This window comes from Odocoileus virginianus, chromosome 33, assembly GCF_023699985.2.
Source record: "Odocoileus virginianus isolate 20LAN1187 ecotype Illinois chromosome 33, Ovbor_1.2, whole genome shotgun sequence".
Classification (NCBI taxonomy): domain Eukaryota; kingdom Metazoa; phylum Chordata; class Mammalia; order Artiodactyla; family Cervidae; genus Odocoileus; species Odocoileus virginianus.
This window is the reverse complement of record NC_069706.1, coordinates 2,171,118-2,189,058: the sequence shown is the minus strand read 5'-3', so window position 1 is coordinate 2,189,058 and position 17,941 is coordinate 2,171,118. Positions and strand designations below refer to the sequence as shown.

General features: G+C 50.2%; 1 protein-coding gene across 3 annotated transcripts; it reads right to left on the bottom strand.

The window, feature by feature from the left end:
- Positions 1–6,792: 6,792 nt before the first annotated feature.
- Positions 6,793–17,559, bottom strand: LOC110148440 (serine protease 41-like). 3 transcript variants are annotated; one of them, XM_070460187.1, is made up of 8 exons: positions 17,468–17,559; positions 17,341–17,370; positions 17,229–17,255; positions 16,851–17,016; positions 16,157–16,177; positions 15,894–16,051; positions 7,450–7,604; positions 6,793–7,174 (listed from the first exon to the last, which is right to left on the bottom strand). In XM_070460187.1, the coding sequence occupies exons 1-8, from the start codon at positions 17,532–17,534 to the stop codon at positions 6,926–6,928; spliced, it is 873 nt and encodes a 290-aa protein (XP_070316288.1). In that variant the 5' UTR covers positions 17,535–17,559; the 3' UTR covers positions 6,793–6,925. The 3 variants fall into 3 exon arrangements, with proteins under 3 accessions (XP_070316288.1, XP_070316289.1, XP_070316287.1); XM_070460188.1 differs by having other exon boundaries at positions 6,793–7,016; positions 15,894–16,177; XM_070460186.1 differs by having other exon boundaries at positions 15,894–16,177; positions 17,468–17,556.
- Between the last annotated feature and the right edge of the window lie 382 nt (positions 17,560–17,941).

The following is a 17,941-nucleotide window of genomic DNA, read 5'->3' as shown; positions in this document are numbered from 1 at the left end:
GGGGAGACGGGTGGGACCGGGGTTCGGGAAGGGTGGGGCCGGGGAGACGGGGAGCGGGGTTATGGAGGGGTAGGCACAGGGGGTTTCTGCGGCTTCCTTACCTTCAGATGCCAGGGTCCCGGCTGCTCCTGGAGGTGGAAGCAGGGTAGCGACTGGATTAAGGGTCTGGTGTCAGGTAACGGGGTGACGGGGAGGGCGGTCACAGATTAGGAAGGAGGGTGGCATGTATATGTCGCACTGACTTGATGCCAGATTTTTGTGCAATCGGCTACAGGATTAAACCCTCCCCAGATCCCTGTGAGGTGGGGACGTACACCCATTACACAGACGAGCACAACCAGAGTCAGAGAGCCCAAGGTCAGTGACAGAACTTGAACCCCTGGAGCCAGTAGTGGGGGTGTGCTAGGTCACTTCAGTCATGTCCGACTCTATTCAACCCCAGGGACTGTAGCCCACCAGTTCATGGGGTTCTCCAGGCAAGAATGCTGGAGTGGGTTGCCATTTCCTTCTCCCAGGGATCTTCCCCACCCAGGGATTTAACCTGCGTCTCCTGTGGCTCCTGCATTGAGGCAGACTCTACCGCTGAGTCACTGGGGAAGCTCTGGAGCCAAGAATAGGATGCCTGAACTTCCCTGGTGGTCCAGTGGTTAAGAATCTGCCTCCCAATGCGGACTGGGAGACAGGTTCAATCCCTAGTTGGGGAAGATCCTACATGCAACAAGAGAAGCCACAGCAGTGAGAAGCCCACACACGGCAGCTAGAGAAAGCCTGGAAGGAGCAAGGAAGACCCAGTGCAGCCAAAAATAGAAAAAAGGGTAGGATGCCTTAGAGTGCTCTAGAGGAAGCAGGAAGTCTGGGCAGATGGAAGCCAACGCTCCTGTGGTCAGCACCCCCAGCCCCGCCCCCCACTTACCCAGCAGCAGTAGGAGCAGGACCTGGAGGGAGGAAGCCCACTTCATTCTGTCTTCAGGGCTGGGCCCAGTAAGGGTGGTACTGCCCAGGACTAGCCTGGCTGGAGCCAGGCAAGAGAAGAGGAGGATCAACCCCCGCCCCAACCCTGAGCTCCTTTTGTCTTCCTTCAGACGCTGGTTGGTCCCAGACCTAGCCCTGTGGCCCAGGTTCTATGCCCTATGCCCAGGCCCCAGGGACCACCCCTGCCCCCTCAAGTGCTGCACGATTTGGGCGCCTTAAGTCTCCATGCAAGCTCTGGAGCCCAGCCCCTCCCCCATCTTGTATTTCCCTGATAGGTGCCCCCCAACCCTGTTCCCCGCAGGCCCCGTATCCTTTTCTCACCCTTGCAGTTGGTGTCCTCCCTGCTAACTGGGCTGGGGGAGGATCTGGGGGCTTAAAGAGCCAGGAGGGGGGTGGGGGCCAGGAGGTAATTAAGGAGGTCAGGGCGGGGCTGTGGCTTCCTCAGTCCAGCCTTGAACAAAGATGCTTTGAACAGTGCTTTTGCTGTGGCAAGAAAGGGACACCTGGGTTTCTTGAAGGAAGCCTGGCTTGGGCCAAGGTGCATGGAACTGGGGGTGGGAGCCTGAGTCCAGCCAGGCAAGGGTGGAGTGGAGGGTGGGGTGAATGGCATGGGGTGGGGGTGGGGGCCTGGGCTGTACCCACCCCCTGGAAAGGCTCCTGAACCTCCTTTAACCAAGTCAGTGCCCCCTCCAGCAGCTGTCCGCTTGGTTCCCCGTCCTGGGGGCCTTTCTGTCCAGCACACCCCCTCCTTGGCTGTGTCCCAAGGTGATGTGTGACAGGGGAGATCTGATTCATGCCTGTTTGTTTCCCCTCCATGAGGCAGGGTCTGGGTCTCTGTCCCTGTCTTAACGCAGGCTGCCAGGACAGCACACCACAGTGTCCGTCACTCAGTCGTGGCCAACTCTTTGCGACCGCACGGTCTGTCCATGGAATGCTCCAGGCAAGAATACTGGAGTGGTTTGCCACTGCCTTCTCCAGGGGATCTTCCCAATCCAGGGATCAAACCTGGGTCTTCTGCATGGCAGGTAGGTTCTTTACCATCTGAGCCCACAGACTGGGGCTCAAGTTCCATTCTGGAGGCTGGACGTCCAAGAACAAGGAACTGGCCAGATGTGAGCCTCTTCTCTTGGCTTGTAGGGGGCTTCCCTGCCATCTCACTGAGTGATCACACAGCCTTCTCTTTGTGTCTGCTGGGCATGAAGGGTAGTTGGGGGGGGGGGGTGCTGCTGTCTTTTTATCTTTTCTGGTTGTGCTGTATGGCATGAAGGATCTTAGTCCTCTGGCCAAGGATTGAACCCAGGCCCCCAGCAGTGGAAGCATATATTCCTAACCACTGTACTGCCAGGGAAGTCCCCTGGTGTCTCACTCTTTTTTTTAAAAAAAAATTATTTATTTATTGGCTGTGCCAGGTCTTAGCTGTGGCAAGTGGGATCTAGTTCCCTGACCCGGGGTCAAACTGGGCCCCCTGCATTGGGAGCTCAGAGTCCCAGCCACTGGACCATCAGGAAAGTCCCTGGTATCTCCTTCTATAAGGACACTAATAAGTCCACCCTATTACTTCATTTAATTACATCCAGAGTCATTGGGGTTAAAGATTCAACATATAAATTTTGGAAAGTTCACACATGTTCTTCCCAGGTGGCTCAGTGGTAAAGAACCCACCTGTCAATGAAGGAGACACAGGAGACACGGGTTCAATCCCTGGGTCAGGAAGATCCCCTGGAGGAGGAAATGATAACCCACCCCAGTATTCTTGCCTGGAGAATCCCAGGGACAGAGGAGCCTGGTGGGCTACAGTCCACGGGATCACGAACAGCTGGACACGACTGAGCACATGCACAAATATCCAGTCCCCAATGGCAAGAGCAGTGCCATCACGGAGTGGGCACTGAGTGTTCGGGAGTAAGTGCGAGGGGCCAGTAGGCACGGGGGGTGGCGAGGGTGAAGGAGACGAATGAGGGGAGCTAGTGGCGAACCAGCCCCAGGCCTTCCATGCAAAACAAGGGAGGGCGGCCTGGGGCCTGACTTCCACTGTCCACGGTCCAGGACCAGGCTCAAGCCCACGCTCCAGTCTCTGGAGCTGGTTTGTAGAATGTCGCCCCTCCCACCCCCGAGACCTTGGGAGAGTTTCCTCTTCTGTAAAACCCGCCCCCCTCCCCAGGTGGTCGTGAAGTTTAACGGTTAGCCCTTGCAGTGCCTGGAACCGCGCCAGGCTGATGGAAACGCTCTAGAAGGGCCACGAGAATAAAAGCAGCACTCTCCTTGAGGTGCCTGACCTTGGTTACCCCAGATCCAGCCGCCACTGGAGGACTTGGCTGCAGTGGACCCAAGTGGGCAGAGCTGGGGCAGCTGGAGAGGCTGGTGGGATGGAGAGTGACCCATGACTCTGGGGACACACAGCCATCTCTGGGGATGTGGGCCATACCTTGAGGGGGGGTTCACTGGAAGGCTGGATGCCCAGTCCAGCAGGGAAGCTGAGGGGGGCATCTACCTGTTGCAATTTGGGAGGCCTGGAGGACACTTGAAGGCAGGGACCCCGAAACAAATTCCTCCTGAGGAACTGGCTTATGGTGGGAGGATCTGAAGCTGGTTGACTAATGGGCAATCAAACCTGAGAGGAGTAGGAAGGGAACCCCTTCCCAGGGGTTTACCCCAACCCAGCTCCGTGCCTCAGATCGAGAAACTGAGGCACAGGCCCCTGCTGGCCCACATGCCCTCAGTCTCACCCCTGAGTCACCCTGCACAAACGGACCCTGGACAAATGTCACCTGCTTGCCCGTCTCACCACCCTCCTCCTGGGGGCCAGGCGGAGGAGGCCAGCTTTTTCTGCTGCCGGACCTGCCCCGACTCCCAGGTATGGGCAAATGATCCAAACAGGGCCAGCATCCCACCATGGCCCCTAGGTAACAGTGATGGGTCAAGAGGTGACATGTGACCCCAGACCAGCCAATCAGAATCCTCCCCTGAGATTTTCACCCTGGAGGAGGGAGGGAGGGAGGACCAATGGGCCCAGACAGGGGAAGCCATGGCTGGGGCCACAGGCAAGGACTCTCAGCTGGCTCGAGAGCCTGGAAGCTTCCAGACTGAGGAACAGTGCCCTGTAGAATTGGAGCTCCTCATTCCAGCCATCCTTAGGCTCGGCGGGCTGCCCTGTATCCTTCTAAACCAACTTTCCTTCACTCATGCTGGTTCTGAGAGTTGTAAGGCTGCTTCCAATCAAAGTCTTTAAGTGCCAAGAATGAAAACAAAGTAACATTCAACAAACGTGGAGGGGAGGTGTGCCCCGAGCCGGCTGCCCTGCCAGTGTGTTTCAGGATGGCGGCACCCAGCCCACCGCATGCAGCACAAGACTCGTCTCTGATGAGCGCCCAGCTCTGCTCTTGGCCAGACTCACCGGCACCCTGCAGATCTGGCAGCAGATGAGGTGGGGGGTGGGGTGGCCTTCCCGGGACCCAGGTGTTTTTCCCACTGATGTCCCAGCGCAACACAGGCCCTCTAGGAGGGCTGCAGCCTGAGCCCACCCCACGCCAACCCCAACAACCGGAGTCATGCAAGGAGGGACAACGGTGTGAGGTGAGCCGGGCCGCAGGGAGGGGTGCACTGTGGCACCGGGCTGGGGTAAGTGGCCCTGAATAGGACGCTATGGGGAATGTGTGCCTGGGCGGGCTTGGCGGTATTTCTGTGGACGAGACTGTCACGCAGGCACTAGGCCACCAGAGGGTACTCGGCCTGCTGCTGGAGGAGGGGCTGTGACACGCTGCCAGGCAGGCCTGCGGACAGTGTCACGGGGCAGCGGGGTCTGGGGCCCAGCGCTTCACAGGCATTAAATCACGCGGTCCTCCGGTAACACACGGGACACCAGGCAGAGAGCGTTCTGTGTGGGGCCAGCCCGGAGAGCCTTTGTGGGAGATGAGTGGGAACGCCCTCAGGTTTTGACTGCTCCGAAGGGCAGATGGCAGAGGGTGGAAATCTCAAAGCAGGTGAGTCCCACCTGGGAGACATGGAAGACAGCAGCCACCAGGTGCCTGCCGGCCCCTCTGAGTCACGCACACCACACAGCCTGGGGTCGACATGGGCCGCTGTGAGCTAGGTGACTTAAGATTCTGTCACCTCTCTGGGACTCAGTTTCATCATTTTTAAAAAAACATTTATTTACTTTTGATGTTGAAGAATTGATGCTTTTGAACTGTGGTGTTGGTGAAGACTCGTAAGAGTCCCTTGGACTGCAAGGAGATCCAACCAGTCCATCCTAAAAGAGATCAGTCCTGGGTGTTCATTGGAAGGACTGATGTTGAAGCTGAAACTCCAATACTTTGGCCACCTGATGTGAAGAGCTGACTCATTGGAAAAGACCCTGATACTGGGAAAGATTGAGGGCAGGAGGAGAAGGGGACAACAGAGGATGGGATGGCTGGATGGCATCACCGACTCGATGGACACGGGTTTGGGTGGACTCCGGGAGTGATGGACAGGGAGGCCTGGCGTACTGTGGTTCACGGGGTCGCAAGGAGTCGGACACGACTGAGCGACTGAACTGAACTGAACTGATTTCCTTTTGACTGTGCTGGGTCTTCGTTACTATGTGGGCTTTCCCCCGTCGTGGCGAGCGGGGGCTGGCTACTGTCCGGCCGTGCTGCCTGGCCTTCTCGTTGCAGTGGCCTCTCTCGTTACGGGGCACGGGCTCAGTAGTTATGAGGCTTACTGGCTCTGCAGCATGTGGGATCTTTCCAGAACAGGGATCATACCCATGTCTGCTGCATTGGCAGCCGGGTTCTATACCACCAAGCCACCAAGGAAGCCCCTCATCATTTTTAAAACTTATTTATTTTATTAAAAAATATTTATTTATTTGGCTGAGTCAGGTCTTCACTGCGGCCTGTGGGCTCAGTAGTTGGGGAAGGGAGAGCTCCAGCTTTGGGGGCTGCTAAGGGGCATGAAAGTGGTGTCACGGCCGATGTGGCTTTTGGGCAGGCAGGAGTGACGAGGACACCCCTCCCAGACTCCTCCGCCTGCCCCTCCACAGTGACCAGCCCTAGCCAGACCAGAGCTTCTAGCACCTTCTGTGCTCGAAGCACCTGTGGGTCCCATGAAAATGCAGATCTGCCCGAGCAGTTCCCAGGGGCCCCAGACAACACTGCTGACCTGTCCATTGGCCACACTGAGGCTGTGTTCTGGGAGCCCAGTGGGGCCGGGGCAGACATGCTTGATGCTACCCCCTCCACCCAGGCCACACGATGGAGCTTGGAGCCTCCATGCCCCCAGGACAGCCCTCAACCACAGGGAATCAGGAGAAAAGTGCCCACACTGGGTCTTTGTCCCCAGGCGATGCTGAGGTGTGTCTGTGTGAACTCTCGGGGCAGGGAGGGGGCCCAGCCAGACTGTGCCTCAGCTGCCACAAGGGTCAAATGTCACTGGCTCTCACCCCTTCTGCCTCAGTTTCCCCACTCTTCACTGGGGCTTCTTGGCATTGCCTCCTGAATGAACTACCCGCACCCTTGTGCTGGTCCCAGCTCAGCCTTTGGGGACCGTGGTGAGACCAGAGTGTCTGTGTCTGTGTGGTGGGGGACACGGTTTGAGCACTGGGGAGTCTGGGGGCATTTCCGCACAGCACCCCCACTCCAGCCCTCCGAGCCCCCAGCCACCCTGGTGCTACTAACGTCCTCTCAGATTGAACTACCTGAGAGGGTTCTGTTGTTTGCAACCCAGACCTGGGTGGATGATGATTTAGGAGTTGAGGAGTGGTCTTGGGGTGGACAGGACGCAGGTGACCATGAGGGTGTCCAGGAAGCCACCCGGAGCCACGGAATGTGCTGCGGGGCATCAACTTGAATATACACACTTTATTAGCAAAGGGGACAGAAGGGGACGAGGCCTGATCCAGCAGGCCGTCCTGCCACCAGGGTGCCCCCAGCCCTTGGTGAATGTGCCCGGAGCTGCGGTAACTACAGCATCCTCATGGACTCAAGTGTGCACAGGCCATCCACAGGAGTAAGGGAGTCCAGAGCAGAGCCAGCAGCCACCGACAGGGGTCTGGCCTGGGTGTGCTGCGGGCCGTCAGCAATTGGATCCAGTTGAAGTAAAGACTGACATTGGTGTAGACACCAGGCCGGTTGCGCCTACCACAGCCCACTCCCCAGCTCACAATTCCAATCTGAATCCACCGCCCATTCTTTTCGCAGACCAAGGGTCCGCCTGAGTCACCCTGGAAAGCAGTGTGGGTGAGCAAGGCCGAGGGTGGGGCATGAGGGCCCCCAGGAGAGGCTGGGAGAGCAGAGTCTGTCCTCTGGATTTCACATAAAGATCCAAGGAGGTACAATGAGTGTGAAACAGGAAGCTTCTTTTACAGACTGGATAAATGAGGTCTACAGTGACCTCATGAATAAACTCTGAGGGTGGATTGGTGGGGGGTCAAGGGGGTTGCCCTCAGAACCAAGATGGGGAGGAGTGGTATGGCCCTCACTGGAGCAGGGTACTCACTTTGCAGCTGTCAGCGTTGCCATCCTCAGAGCCAGCACAAATCATGTCATAATTGATGTTGCTGTGGTAATAAGGCTGCTGGAACAGGTAGGAACACCTGGATCTGTTTATGATGGAGACCTGCACTTCTTGGAGATTGTAGGGAGGTGGCAGCTCTGCCAGGGGTTGAGGGCGGGAGAGAGAAAGAAACAACCTTAGCCTCTCCTCTGCCATCTGGGGAAACGGGGTAAGAAGGTTGGGAGTGGACTTCCTGGGACACCCACAGTACCCAGGACATGGCTCCCCTGCTCCAGCCCAGCGCCCAGCACATGGTGGACCACAGAAGGGCCCAATGGATGGGGAGGCTGTTACAGCTCCTCCCCCAGATTCAGTTTCCCTCTCGTGGCATGCAGATGACAGGCCCTGCCTGGACCAGTGGGGAGAGATCCTGGCTGAAGCATACACAGAGGGGAGGGGCTGATGCGGCTGATCTTGTTTGTAATCAGTGTACTACAGCTGCATGATCCGGGCTGAAGAGTTCCCAAATTTGATGAAAGATACGACTCAGTGATAAAGAATCCGTCTGCCAGTGCAGGAGATGTGGCTTCAATCCTTGGGCTGGGAAGATTCCCTGGGGTAGGAAATGGCAACCCACTCCAGTACTCTTGCCTGGAAAATTCCATGGACAAAGGAGCCAGGTGGGCTACAGTCCATGGAATTGCAAAGAGTCAGACATGACTGAGCACGCACACACACGTGAATCTATACATTCAAGAAGATGAACAAACTCCAAGTAGGATAAACACAAGGAGATCCACATCGAGATACATTCTCATCAAAATATCAAAAGGCAAAGGGAGAATCTTATTAAAAAAAAACGTTGAGAGAGAAGACACACATCAAATATAAGGGATCTTTGGCAAGACTGACAGCTAAATTCTTTCCAGACACCCTGGAGCCCAAGAGGCAGTGGGATGACATATGTAAAGTGCTAAGAGAAAACAGTCAACCAAGCATTCAATATCATGCAAAACTACCTTTCAAAAAATATGAAGACGAGATTAAGACATTCCCAGATAAAGAAATGCTGAGACTGTTCATCATAGTAGGCCTGCCCTTCAAGAAATGGAAAAGGGACCCTTTCAGGCTGAAATGAAAGGACAGTAGACAGAAACTTAAACCCACAGGAAGAAATAGAGAACAATGGTGAAGGTAACTACACAGGTAAATATAAAAGCCAGTATTATTATAATTTTGGTTCATAACTTTTTTCTCTATACAATTTAAAAGACAAATGCATAAGGATAATTATAAACCTGTTAATGACTACACAAAATATAAAGATGTAAACTGTGACAATAACAACTTAAAGGAGAAGAATAGAGTTGTATAGGAACAGAATTTTTGTATGCTATTGAACCTAAGTTGGTATTAATTCAAAACAGACTGTTACAAGTTTAAGTTATTAACTTATCTCCAGAGCAACTGCTGAGAAAATAACTAAAAAATACACAGAACAGGAAATGAGAAGAACATCAATACAGTATACTAATAAAAATCAATTAAACAAAATAAGAAATAAGATATAAGGCATAGGTATAGATATAAGATATAGATACAAAATATCTATATCTTCTACATCTGACAGCATATAGAAAACCAACAGAATAAAGGAAGCAGTAAATTCTTCCCTATCAGTGATTAATTTTAATGTAAGTGGATTAAACATCAATTAAAAGGCAGAGATTGGCAGAATAGATTAAAAACAAGGATCCAACTATATCCTGTCTGTATGGTTAGAAGTTATTCCGTCATGTCTGACTCTTTATGACCCCATGGACTGTAGGCTGCCAGGCTTCTCTGTCCATGGGATTCTCCAGGCAAGAATACTGGAGTGGGTTGCCATATCCTGTCTACAAGACAATAGTTTTAGATCCAAATGCAAATATAGGTTGAAGGTGAAAGGTTGGAAAAAGACATTCCATGCAAATAGTAACCAAAAAGAGCTGAGGTTGCTGTACTGTTAGACAAAATAGATTTTGAGTCAGAACGTGTCATAAGAGTCAAAGAAGGACATTACATATTGATAAATGTGTCAGGTCTTCAAGATAAAATAATTATAAATATCTACACATCTAACAACTGAGCCCCAAACTACATGACACAAAATTGATGTAACTGCTGGGAAAAATAGACAGTTCTAGAATAACAGCCAGAGACTTCAATGTCCCACTTTTATTAATGGAAAGAACAATCAAAGAGAAGACCACTAAGAAAATAGAAGTCTTGAAGAGTCAGTAGACCAGAACAATCCCCCCAAAGAAGAGCAGAACACACTTATTCTTTTTAAGTGGATACAAAACATTCTCCAAGATAGATGTCAGACCACAGAATGAGTTAGAATAAAGTAGAAAAGACTGACCGCATAGAAAACAGCTGATTGAGGCTAGAATTCTGTTCCTTCAATAACAGAAGGAAAACTGAAAAATTCACTATATGGAAATTCAACAACATACTCCTAACCAAAGAAGGAATCATGAGGAAAATTAGAAAGCACTGTGAGATGAATGGAAATAAAAACACAATATATCAAAAACTCATTGCAGTGCAGCAAAAGCAGCTCTCACAAGGAAATTTATAGCTGGAAATGACTATGTTAATAAAGGAGAAAAATCTCAAGTTAATCATCTAACTTACGGAACTAGAAAAAGAAGAGCAAATTAAACCCAAAGATAGAAGGAGGAAGGAAATAATAAAGAGATAGATGCAGGTTAAAAAACAACTAGGAGAGGGAAAAACAATAGCGAAAAATCAACGAAAGCAAAAGCTGGTTCTTTGAAAGATCAACAAAACTGAGAGTGAAAGTGAGGACACGATCACTGACCATAAAGAAAATTTAAGGACTATCAGTGATACTATGAACAATTGTCTGCCAACAAATTAGATAACCTCGAAGAAGGGAGCAAATTCCTAGAAACACACAAAATACCAAAACAAATTCAAGAAGAAATAGAAAATCTAGGTAAAGAGATTTAGTCAGTAGTCAGAAATCTCCCAATGAGAAGTTCTGGGCCAGAGAACTTAAATGGTGGCATTTATCAAACACAGCAACAGGGGTTTTCCCAGGTGGTCCAGTGGTTAAGAATCTGCCTTGTAATGCAAAGGATGAGGGTTCGAACTAGGATCCCACATGCTGCAACTAAGAGCCCACAGAGCCAAGCAAGTAAATATATATATATTTTTAAACATAGAAATAAATTAACATCAAACCTTTTTGAACAACACTTCCTAACTCGTTCTGTGACAACAAAGCCCAGATAAGCTATCTCACAAAAGAAACTACAGATCAACATATATGCAACAATCCTCAACAAAATACTAGCAAGCTGACTTCAGCAGCATTGCTGTTGTTTGGTTGTTCAGTCGTATCCAACTCTTGGCAACCCCCTGGACCACAGCACGCCAGGCTTCCCTGTCCTTCATATTAAAGGAATTCTAACACCATGACCAAGTGAGATTTATCTGAAGAGTGCAAGGGGGGTCCAATATATAAAAATCAATCAATATACTGTATACTGTAGTAATAGAACAAAGGAAAAAACCCACATGGTTATCCTGATTGATGCAGGAAAATCCAACGCTCTTTCATTATAAAGACAACCAGTAAGCATAGAGAGAACTTTCCTAACCTGATAATGATCATATGTGAAGCATCCACAGCTAATATCATATAGAACTGTGAAAGACTGAAAGCTTTCCCCCTAAGACAAGGATGCCAGATTTTTTTGCCACTTCCACTTAATATTTTATTGGAAGTTCTAGTCAGAGCAATTAGGCAAGAAAAAGAAATAAAAACATATTCAAGTTGGAAAGGAAGAAGTGAAACTCTCTTTATTCACAGATGACATGATCTTGTATACAGAAAATCATAAAGAATATACAAGAAAGGACTAGAATTAATAAACTTCACAAATCTGCAGATCTGAAATTGACATAAAAATCAATTATATTTCTGTACACTGCCAATGAACAATTCCAAAACAATATCAGAAAAGAAAATTCATTTATGTAATAGCATCAATAAGAATAAAATAGTTAAAAATAGATTTAATTGAGGAGATGAAAGATCTGTACACAAGAAGCACTACAAAAGATTGCTGAAAGATATTAAAGAAGATCTAAATAAATGGAAACATATCTCATGTTAACAGACTGGAGACTTAATATTATTTCAATGACAGTACTCTCCTAAAGCAATTTACAGATTCAATGCAACCTCTATCCAAACTCCAAAGGTCTTTTGAGTGGAAATTGACAAGCTGATTCTAAAATTTATGTAAAATATCAAGAGACCCCAAATAACAAAACCAATATTTGAAAAAGTAGAATAAAGTTGGAGGACACACGCTTCTCAATTTCAAAGCATGATTGGAAGGTACAGGCATCAAACAATGGAGTCCTGGCAAACGGATAGAAACACAGACCAATGGAACATAATTTTGAGTGTAGAAAAACAAAACAAACCCTTTCTTCTTTGGCCAACTAATTTTTGGCAAGGGTGCCAAGACAATTCAGTAGAGTAGAGAACAGTCTTTTCATCAACTGGTGTTGAGACAACTAGATATCCAAATGCAAAAAAATGAAGCCAGACCCCTTATCTCCCACCATAAACAAAGATCAACTCAAAATGAGTCAAAGACATACTTATCAATATAAGAGCTAAAACTATAACAAAACTTAAACACTTCAAGAAAAATGAGAGTACATTTTCATGACCTTGAACTTGAAAATGATTTCTTAGACATGACATCAAAAGCTAACGCAGAAAAAGAAAAAAGCAACCAGAACTTCATCAAAGTTAAAAATGTTGTGCATCAACAGACACTATCATGAACTTCCCTGGTGGTTCAGTGGTTAAGAATCCACCTGTCAGTGCAGGGGACACAAGTTCAATCCCTGGTCCTCGAAGATCCCACATGCCATAACTACTGAGCCTGCAAGCCGCAATTACTGAGGTTACATGCCGCAACTACGGAAGCTGCAGGCCCTGGAATCCATGCTCCACAATAAGAGAAGTTACTGCAATGAGAAGAAGCTTGCACACTGCAACTAAAGAAAGCCCATGAGCAGCAGCAAAGACCCAGTGCAGCCAAAAATAAATAATTAAATATATTTTTAAAAAATAGACACTATCATGAAAGTGAAAAGAGATGTGGTCCGTGAGTCTTGGTTCAGCCCTGCGTCTGAAGTGCTATTCCCGCATCAACACCAGGGACTGACAACATGGAGCAACCTGGGAGGAGGGAGGTTATGATCCCTATTTCGAGGAATTTGAAGTTATGTAAGAGGATTCAAAACACAATTTTCAGACACTAAAGCCTACCTGTTCGACAGAACTTGGGCGAAGTCTTCATTTCAACTTTCAAATCTTTAGCTCTTTATCCGTTTCCTGGAGATTATCGTAACCCTCCTTCCTGGCATCACTTGGCCCTCTGCTCATTATGAACCCCAACAAACCAGCTGGTCTCACCCCTAGCTACATATTAGAATCACCTGGGAAGCTTTAAAATACCCCAGCATCCATGCCACATCCCAGACCAATTAAATTTATGCAGTGAGACCCAGGTACCAGTTTAAAAAAAAAAAAGAAAAAGAAAAAAAAAAAGGGAGGGGGAAGAAAAAAAAAAAGAAACCCACAAAATAGGAACAAATATTTGCAAATCACATCTCTAAAGAGTCTAGTATCCAGAATATATAAGGAACTATTACAACTCAACTGCAAAGGCAACTCAATTTTAAAATGGGTTGGGGTCTTCCCTGGTGATTCAGTGGCTAAGACTCCCTGCCCCAATGCAGGAGGCCCAGGTTCTGTCCCTTCTCAGGGAACTAGCTCCCACATACAGCAACTAAAAAAAAGAAATCCCTCATGCTGCAACGAAGACCAACGATCCCTTGTGCAGTAACTAAGACCAGGATCAGCCAAATAAATTAATTGAATATTTTTAAAAATGAGTTGGGAACTCCCTGGTGGTCCAGTGGTTACAACTGCTTTCACCGTTGAGGATCCGGGTTCAATACTTAAGATCACACAAGTCGTGTAGTGTGGCAAAAAAAAAAAAAAAAAAAAAAAGGGTAAGGTACTTAAATAGGCATTACTCCAGGGAAGATACACAAATGGCCAACTAGCATGTGAAAAAATGCTCAACATCACAGGTCATTAGAGAAAATGCAAATCAAAACCACAGTGAGAGGGTGCTTCCCTGGTGGCTCAATGCTTATGAATCCTCCTGCCAAAGCAGATGTAGGTTTCATCCCTAGCCTGGGAAGATCCCATATGCTGTGGAGCAACTAAGCTGGTGGGCCACAACTACTGAGCCTGTGCTCTAGAGCCCAGGAGCCGCAACTGCTGAAGCCCATGTACCCTAGAGCCCAAGCTCTGCAACAGAAGAAGCCACTGCGATGAGAAGTCTGCACCCCACAACAGGAGGAAAAAAGCCTGCACAACAACAAAGACCCAGCACAGCCAAAAATAAATGAATATTATTATTTAAAAAAAACCACAGTGAGACACCACTTCACACTCATTAGGATGCCCTCCCCCCAAACAACAAAAACCTGGAAAACAATAAGTGTGGAGGAGAATGGAGAGAAATTATAACCCTCATTGTTGATGGGAATATAAAATGGAGCAGCTGCTATGGAACACTGTCAGCCCCTCAAGAAGTTAAAATAGAATTATCATGTGATCCAGGATTGCACTGCTAAATGCATTCACAAAATAACCGAAAAGAGATATTCAAGCACAAATTTGTATACTAATATTGACACAAATACCCAAAAGATGGAACGACACAGTCATCAGTGAATGAATGAATAAACAAATTGTGATACATCTATACAATGGAATATTATTCAGCTGTAAAAAAAGAATGAAGTTTTGATACATACTATAACATGGATGAATCTTGAAAACTTTATGCTAAGTGAAGGAAGCCAAACATGAAAGGTGACATCGTGGATGATTCCATTTTACTTGAAATACCCAGAAAACATAAATCCATAGAGACAAAAAGCTGGTAGTGGTTGCTAAGGGCTGGCAGGAGGGCTGTAATGGGGAGTGATTACTTAATGGTTATGGAATTTCCTTTGGGTGTGATGAAAATATTTTTGAACTTGATAGAGTCAATGGTTATGCACTGTGCATGTTTGAAATGCCATTGAATTATAGACTTTATTTTTGATGTGGACCATTTTAAAAATCTTTATTGAATTTGTTACAACATCACTTCTGTTCTATGTTTTGTTTTGTTTTTTGACCGCAAGGCATGTGGGATCCAGCATGCTGCAGTCCGTGGGGTCACAAAGTCGGACTCGGCTTAGCAACTGAACAACAACAACATGTGGGATGTTAGTCCCCTGACCAGGGATAGAACCCACACCCGCTGCGTTGGAAGGTGAAATCTCGACCCCTGAACCAAGAGGGAAGTCTCGAATTATACATTTTTAAATGGTTGATATGAGAAATAACGCAAAAAGAAAGAAGGAATGAAGTATTGACACATGCCAAAACAAAAATGAACATTGAAAATGTTATGCTCATGGCTAATTCATTTTGTCATATGACAAAAACCACTGCAATGATGTAAAGTAATTAGCCTCCAACTAATAAAAATAAATGAAAAAAAAAAAAAAGAAAATGTTATGCTGAGTGAGAGAAGCTAGGCACCAAAGACCGTATGTTGTAGATCGTGTTCATATGAAGTGATCAGAGTAGGTAAATCCATAGAGACAGAAAGCAGATTAGTGGTTGCCAGGGACTATGGCCAAGGACAATGAGGAATAAGGAGTAATGGGTAATAAGCTTGGGATTTCATTTTGAGATGATGAAAATGTTCCATAATTAGATAGTGGTGATACCCACACCACTCTGAGTATCCCCCCCCCAAAAAAAAATAACCCCTCTGAATTTTATGCCTTTTTTTTTTTTTTTGGTCATACCACATAGTATGTGGGATTTCAGTTCCCCAGCCAGGGATTGAACCCATGCCCCCCTGCAGTGGAAGGGCAGAGTCTTAACCACCAGACCACCAGGGAAGTCCCTGAATTGTACACTTTAAAAGGATGATTTTTATGCTTTGTGAACTGTATCTCCAAAAAAAAAAAAAGCCCGGTGCTTTTCTGATAAGTGCACCCCAAAACCTCATGCACCCCAAAACCTCTCACACCCCTGCAGGCTGGGGCTGCAGGTCTGGGCAGGGGGGGCCTCTGGAAGGGAGGGGGAGCTGAGTGTGGGTGCAGAAAGCCCTGCTCTGCAGTGGGGGAGGAGGTGAGGGCCGACGGCTGAGGGGACGAAGCCAGCAGAGTGGGCACAGACCGAGGTGGGGCCCCTGGAGCTGGTGTGCGGGGCGGGCACAGGGTCTGGTGGATACCGCTCCCCGCCCCCGCCCGTCTGTCCCCAACCTCACTCTCTATCTCACTGATGTCCCCCCAGCCAGTCACCCAGCAGTCATTCCGGTTCTTGAACTCGGAGGAGGAGGACACGATGCAGATGGGCTGGACGTGCTTATTGAAGGTAACCGGGGAGGAGAGCTTGACCAGCGCGATGTCGTGCTGTGATTTTCTCCTGAATTGGGGGAATGTGATAATATCCTGGACTCCATATCGACGCAGGAAGGCCCGCAGGCTCCAAATGGATGGCGTGGAAGACAGTTCCCCGAACTGGACTGACCATTCGGAGGGATAACTGTTCCTGGCAAGGGAGGAGAAAGCCCTCAGGGGTCTTCAGAGGGAGGGTGGGACCCCCCAGCGAGCCTGGGGCTGTTCCCAGAGCCTGAGACCTCTGGGATGCTGCCCGGCTCACCCTGGACCCCGTTAGCACGTCCTCCTTCCACAAAGAGGCCAGGGTAGAAACGGGGAGAGCCCCAAAAGCCCCAACCAAAGTCCCACACCTGGGGACTTCGGGCAGGAGGGTGCTTCCCCTGCCAGCTGATCTGGCTGGTCAACTCAACCATCTGTCGCCTCCAGGGCCCTGCTCTCAGGTCCCGCCTCAGGGGACCAGCAGGTTCACCGGGGTCACACAGGCTGGGCTCCAAACAGCCTCGGGGGCCACTGACCCCACCAGCCGGGCTCCTGTCCAGCACTTACCTCAGCTCATTCCTCCCCCCGGGGCACACCTCCGCTGGGAGGTGGGGTGAGGAAGGTGGAGGCTGGAGGTGCCATTTGGGGACAAATGAAGCGAGAAAGAGAACAGGACACACAAATGTTCCGGAAGAAACCGCACAGGTTCTCGCGCCCGTGTGCAACGGGCTGCAGCCCAGCCTGGGGCTCAGGAGCACACGAGGGCCGCGGCCACGTGGGACATGGGCGCGCGTCCTGACAGACCCGGGACGCAGGGTCAGCGGGTCCCCTGCCCCCAGACTCACTTTTCAAAGCAGTGCGCGGCGGAGAGCACCCAGCGGCGGTTGAGCAGGCTCGCTCCGCAGCTGTGGACTTTATTCCAGCGCAGGCTGCCCTGCCACGGCCAGCGCCCAAGCTTGGCCTCATTTCCACCCACCACGCGCACCTGGATGCCCTGGAGGCCACAAGGCCCTGGGATGGACAGACGGACACCAGGCCGAGCTGCAGGAGGCAGGCTCATCCTGCCCACCCTCACCTACTGGGAAGGGAAGGGACCCCCCGGGGGAACCGCGCGTCCTGGGGTGTGCCACCCAGGAAGCGTCGAACGCTGGGGACCCGCCCCTCGTGGCCCGCGGGCGCCCGCCCCATCCTGCCCCCCCGGCCCCCCGGGGCCCATCAGTTACATGAGAGCATCGACGAGTTCTGAAAACCTGGAGGGGGAGAGGGAAAGCTGAGGCGACCTTCGCGCTCGGGCCCACGAGCCCTCCGCGGGGAAGCGCCTCCCGCACGCCTTACCTGGAAGCAGCAGGTCCTTGTCCCGAAAGGCTGGGGGCAGGAGACGAGATGAGCTCCCCTCTGCCTCCTCGCGCCCCAGCCGCCCCAGTCACCCCGGCTCGCGCCCGCAGCCCTCGCCCGAGCTCACCCTGCTCGGCGATTTCGATCCGCACCAGCAGCAGCGCCAGCAGCTGCGCCGCCCCCTGCGGGCGCATGGCCTCGCCCCCCGCCGCCCGGCGCCCTCTCTGATCCCACCCGGCGCCCTCTCTGATCCCTCCCGCTCCAGGGCCCCGCTGAGCGCCCCCTGGGGGAGAGGGAGCCGCGGGAACCCTGGGCGCCCCCGCCGGGCCGTCGATCTGGCTGGTCCAAGGTTTGTTTGGGTACCTGGGACGTCACAGTGCCCGGCTTTGAGCTTGTTACTGGGACTGGTCCCCAACGACGTACCTTGCTGTGGCCCGGGAACCGGTGCGAGCAGCCGACCCCTCTCGTCCGCCACGCTGGGGGCCTGGCCGCCCCCTGCTGCCCTCTGTACTAGCCGCTTCTTCCTCTAGCAAGGACCAAGGACCTGGCCCACCGTCAGGACTCTCATGAAAGCACAGTCCCAAGTCCTCACTGAGTGCCG

Excerpts from the sequence above, each read along its gene's own strand:
- LOC110148440 (XM_070460186.1), bottom strand. The coding sequence starts at position 17,534 with ATGCGCCCGCAGGGGGCGGCGCAGCTGCTGGCGCTGCTGCTGGTGCGG. Across the intron at positions 17,371-17,467 it reads GATCGAAATCGCCGAGCAGG|CCTTTCGGGACAAGGACCTG; the intron begins GTGAGCTCGGGC and ends TCCTGCCCCCAG. Across the intron at positions 7,175-7,449 it reads GCAACGCTGACAGCTGCAAA|GGTGACTCAGGCGGACCCTT; the intron begins GTGAGTACCCTG and ends ACTGCTTTCCAG.